Genomic DNA, 9,207 nt, shown 5'->3' with positions numbered 1-9,207 from the left:
AAGCAGTTTTACGAAAATTAATAAGCCTTTTTGCCAGGTTTGGTTTACCAGACATTTTAGTAACAGACGGTGGTCCTCCATTCAATTCCGCACATTTTGTTTCCTTTTTAGAAAAACAAGGTATTAAAGTTTGGAAAAGCCCACCTTACCATCCATCCAGCAACGGACAAGCCGAAAGGTCGGTAAGAACCGTGAAAGAGGTACTGAAGACATTCCTTCTGGAGTCAAACGTTAAGAATTTGGACTTGGAGGACCAGATAAATATTTTTTTATTTAATTATAGGAACACTTGTTTAGCTTCTGATGGGAAATTTCCATCTGAAAGAATATTTAAATACAGACCAAAATTATTGATAGATTTGATCAACCCCAAACTACACTTCAAACAATTTTTAAGCCCTGCACCGAAGAGTTTCAATGAGGATTCAAATGAAACATTAGTTAAACCAACAAAACAAGACAATATTGATAAGCTAGTAGTAGGTGATATTGTTTATTATAAAAATCATAAATCCAACGATTTTTCTAGATGGTTGAAAGCAACATTTTTGAAACGATTTTCCTTGAACACATTCCAGGTGCAAATTGGAAACGCTACCCTGATGGCGCATCGCAGTCAACTGCACGCACCTAATGAAATAAAACAACGAATTCGGGGGAACATTCTCCTACCCATTGTTACAGAAAATATGAACAAGAACAGTAATTCAAATGCATGCGAAAAAGGAAGGAAAAGAGCGAGGGCTCCTTCCGTAATAGACAACGATGAAGTCATCAGTAGCAAAATACCAAGACACGACGATAGCAATTTTGGTACGGGGAACGGTTTTCGAGGATTCTCGACCATTGGCGGGGAAACCTTTAGAGGATTTGCGAGTGAAAATTTTAAACCCGAAAGTGATGCAAACTTAAAATTAGAAACGAGACCGAGAAGATCAGATAGGTTGAGTAAGAAGAAAAAAAAAGTTTACAGAAAATAAATTAATGATTTAAATGATAATGTATTATCGCTCGAGAATAGAAATATCAATTTATTGCAAATGCAAAATCAAATTTTAAAGATTCATGAATTTGTAAAATTATTAAGTGAATTACGAATAACTATAAAGCTTATAACTGCTTGAAAACTTATGAAAATTTATACCATTTTATGTAATTAAATGTCGAAGTTTATATTTGAAAGGAATCATACTCAAAATCTGAAAGGGTGAAGAAGTTGAAATGACCAATTAGATGGTGCATACCAGACTGAGAGGAGGAACTCTTTCTCAATGCTAAATTGAGAGCGCGTTCGATTCGTGCGAATAAAGCGTTCGACAACGATGAGCAGGCTCATTCGTATTTTGTATCTCTAAACTTGTACGCGTGTTTATTAGTAATCCGAAAACCCTTTTAAAGTATTATAGATATATAAAACCAGTGAAATTTGTCGACCCGTATAAGTCCGATCATCGGCCCGATTATCGGACCGATTAAGCACGATATGGGGCCGATCGTAGCGCTTCAATCGGCCCGTCATCGGACAATTCTGCACCATTTGCATCAACCGCGTCGACCTAAAAAAGCTTTATGTTTACATTATGTATCGCTAGCGAAACAGAGCGAAGGAATATCAAACAAGGCATTTTCGAGCCGACGTCTCCCCGATAGGGTGTGAAAGAGGGTGTGAAAGAGGCTTTAACCTTGAGGTCATTCGCCTCTTAGGGCCAGAAAGACTCCGGCCCTACACACTTAAAACCATTTCTTGAGCTCGGCATAATAAAATGCCGAAACTGATCAGCAACACGTAAATGTGCTGATTGCTCAGTAATCAATATGCATGTTTCTGAACTTCGTTAAATGCATTCACTGATATTTCGGTAAAATGCTTCACTTTGCCGAAATTTGGCATAATTGCTTGCTGAATTTATCAGTAAACAACAGATATGCCGACATCAGCAGAGATGTTTGCCGAGATTTCGGAATATGCGCTAGCTGTTGCCGAGATTCAGCACGACAGCTGTCATTTATTGCCGCGTTACATTTTCCAAGTGGATAGAGATAGAGCAAATGAAACATGGTACAGATACGAAAGCAGTTTTACGAAAATTAATAAGCCTTTTTGCCAGGTTTGGTTTACCAGACATTTTAGTAACAGACGGTGGTCCTCCATTCAATTCCGCACATTTTGTTTCCTTTTTAGAAAAACAAGGTATTAAAGTTTGGAAAAGCCCACCTTACCATCCATCCAGCAACGGACAAGCCGAAAGGTCGGTAAGAACCGTGAAAGAGGTACTGAAGACATTCCTTCTGGAGTCAAACGTTAAGAATTTGGACTTGGAGGACCAGATAAATATTTTTTTATTTAATTATAGGAACACTTGTTTAGCTTCTGATGGGAAATTTCCATCTGAAAGAATATTTAAATACAGACCAAAATTATTGATAGATTTGATCAACCCCAAACTACACTTCAAACAATTTTTAAGCCCTGCACCGAAGAGTTTCAATGAGGATTCAAATGAAACATTAGTTAAACCAACAAAACAAGACAATATTGATAAGCTAGTAGTAGGTGATATTGTTTATTATAAAAATCATAAATCCAACGATTTTTCTAGATGGTTGAAAGCAACATTTTTGAAACGATTTTCCTTGAACACATTCCAGGTGCAAATTGGAAACGCTACCCTGATGGCGCATCGCAGTCAACTGCACGCACCTAATGAAATAAAACAACGAATTCGGGGGAACATTCTCCTACCCATTGTTACAGAAAATATGAACAAGAACAGTAATTCAAATGCATGCGAAAAAGGAAGGAAAAGAGCGAGGGCTCCTTCCGTAATAGACAACGATGAAGTCATCAGTAGCAAAATACCAAGACACGACGATAGCAATTTTGGTACGGGGAACGGTTTTCGAGGATTCTCGACCATTGGCGGGGAAACCTTTAGAGGATTTGCGAGTGAAAATTTTAAACCCGAAAGTGATGCAAACTTAAAATTAGAAACGAGACCGAGAAGATCAGATAGGTTGAGTAAGAAGAAAAAAAAAGTTTACAGAAAATAAATTAATGATTTAAATGATAATGTATTATCGCTCGAGAATAGAAATATCAATTTATTGCAAATGCAAAATCAAATTTTAAAGATTCATGAATTTGTAAAATTATTAAGTGAATTACGAATAACTATAAAGCTTATAACTGCTTGAAAACTTATGAAAATTTATACCATTTTATGTAATTAAATGTCGAAGTTTATATTTGAAAGGAATCATACTCAAAATCTGAAAGGGTGAAGAAGTTGAAATGACCAATTAGATGGTGCATACCAGACTGAGAGGAGGAACTCTTTCTCAATGCTAAATTGAGAGCGCGTTCGATTCGTGCGAATAAAGCGTTCGACAACGATGAGCAGGCTCATTCGTATTTTGTATCTCTAAACTTGTACGCGTGTTTATTAGTAATCCGAAAACCCTTTTAAAGTATTATAGATATATAAAACCAGTGAAATTTGTCGACCCGTATAAGTCCGATCATCGGCCCGATTATCGGACCGATTAAGCACGATATGGGGCCGATCGTAGCGCTTCAATCGGCCCGTCATCGGACAATTCTGCACCATTTGCATCAACCGCGTCGACCTAAAAAAGCTTTATGTTTACATTATGTATCGCTAGCGAAACAGAGCGAAGGAATATCAAACAAGGCATTTTCGAGCCGACGTCTCCCCGATAGGGTGTGAAAGAGGCTTTAACCTTGAGGTCATTCGCCTCTTAGGGCCAGAAAGACTCCGGCCCTACACACTTAAAACCATTTCTTGAGCTCGGCATAATAAAATGCCGAAACTGATCAGCAACACGTAAATTTGCTGATTGCTCAGTAATCAATATGCATGTTTCTGAACTTCGTTAAATGCATTCACTGATATTTCGGTAAAATGCTTCACTTTGCCGAAATTTGGCATAATTGCTTGCTGAATTTATCAGTAAACAACAGATATGCCGACATCAGCAGAGATGTTTGCCGAGATTTCGGAATATGCGCTAGCTGTTGCCGAGATTCAGCACGACAGCTGTCATTTATTGCCGCGTTACATTTTCGCTTAGCAGTGAAAAAATGGATAATCTTCGAAGAAGCGTGAAACCAGTTGCAAGTAAAAATATTGAATAAATATAGTGACATGTTTCGCTTTATAAAAAGCGACTTTATCAGAGCACTCGCGATTATAAGGGAAAAACACCCAACACAGGCTCAAAGCGTCCTCGAGACAAAACTTTGGGGAATATGCGAAAAAATAACCCAATGCATGGAATAATTCAATAGATCAAAGTACGTTTATTTTTTTAACAATACCGTATATGCATCATTAAATATTGAACATTTTTGTAAGCCAAAAATCAATATATATTTTTATTTTCATATTTCCAGCTCGACTCAAGGTGGCCGCATCTGAAAACGCCGCTTTTTCTATGCTACATGTTTTCATATAGAGGCTTTAAGCACTACTGACAACAAATTTGTAAGCCTCCTTTAAGTGTTAATAAAATGAATTTTTGATCCTGAATGGCGTGTTTATAATGTTGAGAAATTACAAACAAAATTAATTGACTAGATTTTCAATTACTGATGATTCGGTAATTTATTTTTTCATTTTTTCGTTTTATTGGATTGCCGAATATTCAGTGAACGTTTCACTGAGCAAACAGTAAATCTTATGCTGACGATTTCGGCAATATTTGACGTTTGTCAAATTTGAGGGTGCCGAGACGCTCAGTAATTCTATTTTTGCCGAGATGATTGCTGATTCGGCTGTGCGAATCTCGGCATTTTTTTGCCGAGACTCAGCTAAAAAATTTAAGTGTGTATGTTCGGGGTTGGAAATCCATCCCTGACATATTCCATCCCCTGAGTATCAGACATCCGCTCTCTGCTTTGGTATATCTTCACTCTTTTGTTCTACCGATACACTATGTAAGCTCGAAACGCAATCAAAAGCTTTCGTGCACGATGCGTCCGATGTTCGGATTTACTGGGTATTGGTAGATTCGGGTACTCTACGATTATTACTTATTCAGTTTTACCCTTCTCTCGTTCGTGCAGTGAATAGTTCAACGTTGTTCGAGACAAGCATGAATATAGACAGGATATTCGCACCGAGGAAGGGTGAATGAATTAGTCAAACTAAGAATATGTGCAACATTGAATAATAATCCTAAAATAATTCGATGCGTGAAACTCAAATTTTGAGTAAGAGTTACTTATAACAATCACGGACAACCAAATACAAATTATAATACGGAATACTTCGACCAATTTTCTAGGACACATTTTTTATTTGTATTCGGGATAACTACTGAAATTTTGACGTTTCCATGTATCTTTTGACAATTAGTATCTAGTACTTGAAATCTGAGTAACTTTTTCTAAACGTGTTTATGCTGAGTCGTCTGGTCACGCTAGCAATTCAGTATAAACTGTTATGCACTGATGAGTCAAAGACGATACGTAAAATCAAATCAAATTGAGTATGTGCGTTTAGCATAAATGTGGATGTATAAAAAAGATTTTTTCCCCTTCAAATTATCACAATCTGTACGGCTAGCAAGACGAAACTTTACCTTCAAAATAACAATTCAAAATTGTTATTGTCACCATATCAACGAAAAATTCGTCTTAAAGTTATTTTTTTTTATTTTTCTGCGTATAGTTACCAAATACTGTATTACAATAACATTTTTGCTTGCCGACTGCCGAAAGAAAGTTGGCTAGTTTCTTCGATTAAGACAAATTAGTGAAAAGTTCGGAAGCCGTCTAAAATTACAAAAAGGAAACATTTTCATCCTCTCCTCCTGGAAATTAAAGTTGGCTGTTTATTGGCATAGAACGCGAAGGGCGATACTTGTAGTAACAAATGAAATGATTGTTTCGCCCTTCATAATTTGTTTACCCGTATTGAGATTTTTTCGGAAGCAAAATTTCAAAACTAAATTGTTCGATTCTATCATTTATTTTTTACAAAAGATAATTTATCTGTAGAAAAGAGAAACTCGATTTGTTTACTTTTGTTAGATTCGCCCTTTGAAACAACTGATTTTTGATTAATTCTAAATTGAAATTTAAACTTAAAATATTCATCGATGTTTTCCTCCATTTGCTGTCAATGAGATATAGTTGAATTGGTTTTAAGGATCAAGAGTAAACCAAGTTAACTTGTGTTGGTAATTTGTGTATTACATACATTTTATTTGATACGTATGCCATATAGGGTAACAGAGGTATTTTGGCCCACTTTAGGATTGATTTTATTTTGGCCCACTTTGTACAAATATCCACCAAATGTTGTGATATCTTTGAAAAACCCTTCCGCAATAGGTAATTTTATATGATAGGAATCAAATTGATGCAACATGGGTTACTTAACATGGATAAAATCTGATAAATTCGATAAAATTTGTTAGGTGGGCCAAAATATATGAAGTGGCCAAAATACCTCTGTTACCCTAGATTGCGCTACACAAAATAAACAAAACTAAATATTTTCTGTTACAAAAGCAGTTTTCCGAAAAAATAAATAGTTTTACGACAACATTTCATATCCATTGCCTTTCGCGTGTTAAATTAAAGGTTTCTTTTTTGCGGGTTTACTTATAGAAGGTACTTAAATCTTTATATTGCAATAATTTCTGCAAGAGGAAATCCATATAGGAATGTGTTTGTTGCTAATCAAATGTGTCAGTGGAATTAAGCTGAAACTGAAATAATTTTTCTCGAGCAGTTTTAAGGAAAACGGAAGAGTTTTAGACTACGATTTTCGCTTTTCCTGAATTGCAATTTTAAGTAGTATGAACCGATTGGTTTATTTTTCAACCTAATGGGAGATTTATTGAGTAATATCAGGAAAAGAAGCGCCGGAATTCGTTTTTACGCACACATTGTTGGCATTACTCATACGCTTGCAAAGAGTCTTGCTCCTTAAACCCATATCATAAGTAATGCAAGAATTATTATTTCTCGGTTGATTTTTCAATAGGGCGTATAAGCAAGTGACAGTTTCTCTTTAATCACTCTCTTTTTCGATTATTGTGATGTGATTAAAAAGATTTTATTTGATATCACTATTCTGTTTGAAAGTCGAAAGTTTCGGGTATCATTTCATGCAAAGAGTTGAGTGATAAACGTGGGAACCGCTTGGTAAAAGTAAATAAAGAGAAACTGTCACTTGCTTATACGCCCTATTGAAAAATCAACCGATATTTGCCTTTAACCTTATTGCTGAATAAATTTAATCGGCATCACTGCTTAATACATAAATGAAGACAAACACGTGAAAAGGTCCTAAGTGCAAATGACAGTTTCTCTTTGTTTACTTTCTCTTTCGAGTATAACGGTCCAATCAGCAATCTTTCCATCTAACACTTCACATAGGATTATAGCAAAAACCATCAACTTTCGATATGCACTGTAGAATTTGTTGGAAATTACTGGAATTTGCCGTAATAATTGAAAGAGAAAGTAAACCAAGAGAAACTGTCACTTGCACTTGGGATCTTTTCTAATGTTCATCGAGAAATAACCGAATTCGATGACAACATTAACGTGGATCACTCTTTTATAACGTTGTTCTTCGTGATAATGCTCCGTCGCAGTCCACCGGTGTGAATTTTATCTTTTGATCCGTAGAATTTACTGTTACAATGAATAAACTTCAGGTCAAACTACATAGCACGGATTACGAATTTATATGACCTTTGAAAACTACGGTACAGTGGAGTTCTTGAATCTTTTTTTATCAAAACAACTTTGAAGATGAAGCTGGTTCATAAAAACTTAGATAAATTCGGCGATGGGTAATATATAAAGGAATTATTTTGAAACAAATAAAAATATTCTTTGTTCGATCAGGAGCATTACATTGATTCCAGAAGAACCGGAAGACATGTGGCATGCCTACAATCTGATTGCGGAAGGAGATCAAGTACGGAGCAGTACGATTCGAAAGGTAATTGATAACTTTGATATGTTGTATCAAAGCATAAATATTAACATGAATAATCTGCAGGTGCAAAATGAAACTGCGACAGGATCGTCAACCAGCAGTCGAGTTCGTACTACTCTTACAATTAGCGTCGAAACAATCGATTTTGATACTCAAGCTCAGGTGTTACGCCTGAAAGGTCGTAACATAGAAGAAAACCAATTCGTAAAAGTAATGCTTATATTCTCCTAAATATACTGATTAGTTTATCAGTAGAATATTTCCGTTCTAGATGGGAGCTTATCACACCTTAGATCTGGAGTTGAACCGTAAATTCATTCTCACCAAATCGGAGTGGGACTCGATCGCCTTGGATCGAGTAGAGATGGCTTGCGATGTGACACAAAGCGCGGATGTGGCTGCGGTTATCATGCAGGAGGGATTGGCTCACGTTTGTCTGATAACCTCCAGCATGACACTGGTACGCAGCAAAATCGACGTCTCCATTCCACGCAAACGAAAAGGCAATGTGCAGCAGCACGAGAAAGGCCTAGCGAAATTCTACGACTCTCTGATCCAGGGCATTATACGGCACGTGAATTTTGATATCGTCAAGTGTGTGCTGCTCGCATCGCCCGGATTTGTTAAAGACCAGTTCTACGAATATATGTTTCAGCAGGCCGTTAAGACGGACAATAAGGTGGGTGAAATTTTTGTTATTAAACATTAAATAACTTTTGCCGTCGCAAGTGGCGACCCCTTTGCGTGTGCCACTGAGTTTTTCTTGAGCTCGCTGTGTTATGCCAATTGTGCCAATAGTCTACTCATTATTCGAATCAACATATTATATTAATTATTCCTTGTTCTGCGATCAACGGATTGCGTTGTAATCGGTCGATATATATTGGCTTCGGTCCTTAACAGCAATATTACTGGAAAAATTAATGAGACAAATGTGCAATGCTTCTGTTATAGCAGACCCTGTCTATCGGCATCACATTCAACATATCTTGCCAATTGTATGGGTGCGCAGTACTGCTATTTTGGTGCGCACGAATTCGACATATCTCTCCCTTACTTCTATGTACTAGATTCGATGCGTGCTCACCTGAGGGCACCATGCTCGCAGAAAAGGATGTTGCCAATGATTTGTTCGGGAAATGCGAGAGTTGGATATCTTGTCAATATGGTGTCTTTGGTTATAGTAACTACTAATGTACTACTACTTCTGGATGGCCAAACAATG

The 9,207-nt window shown here is 36.6% G+C and overlaps 1 protein-coding gene across 1 annotated transcript in view; it reads left to right on the top strand.

Annotated features, from left to right (window-relative positions):
• Nucleotides 1–7,320: 7,320 nt before the first annotated feature.
• The window catches only part of LOC131431515 (protein pelota), a 38,165-nt gene continuing 36,278 nt past the window's right edge, over nucleotides 7,321–9,207 (top strand). Inside the window, exons 1-4 of the mRNA XM_058597291.1 lie at nucleotides 7,321–7,833; nucleotides 7,889–7,985; nucleotides 8,046–8,192; nucleotides 8,254–8,661. Coding sequence (XP_058453274.1) covers nucleotides 7,793–7,833; nucleotides 7,889–7,985; nucleotides 8,046–8,192; nucleotides 8,254–8,661 — 693 coding nt within the window. The 5' untranslated portion in view covers nucleotides 7,321–7,792. The remainder of the gene's footprint in view (nucleotides 7,834–7,888; nucleotides 7,986–8,045; nucleotides 8,193–8,253; nucleotides 8,662–9,207) is intronic.

The sequence above is a fragment of the Malaya genurostris genome, chromosome 2, assembly GCF_030247185.1.
Source record: "Malaya genurostris strain Urasoe2022 chromosome 2, Malgen_1.1, whole genome shotgun sequence".
Taxonomy (NCBI): domain Eukaryota; kingdom Metazoa; phylum Arthropoda; class Insecta; order Diptera; family Culicidae; genus Malaya; species Malaya genurostris.
The sequence above is the reverse complement of the archived record's forward strand: the minus strand, read 5'-3'. Positions and strand labels throughout refer to the sequence as shown.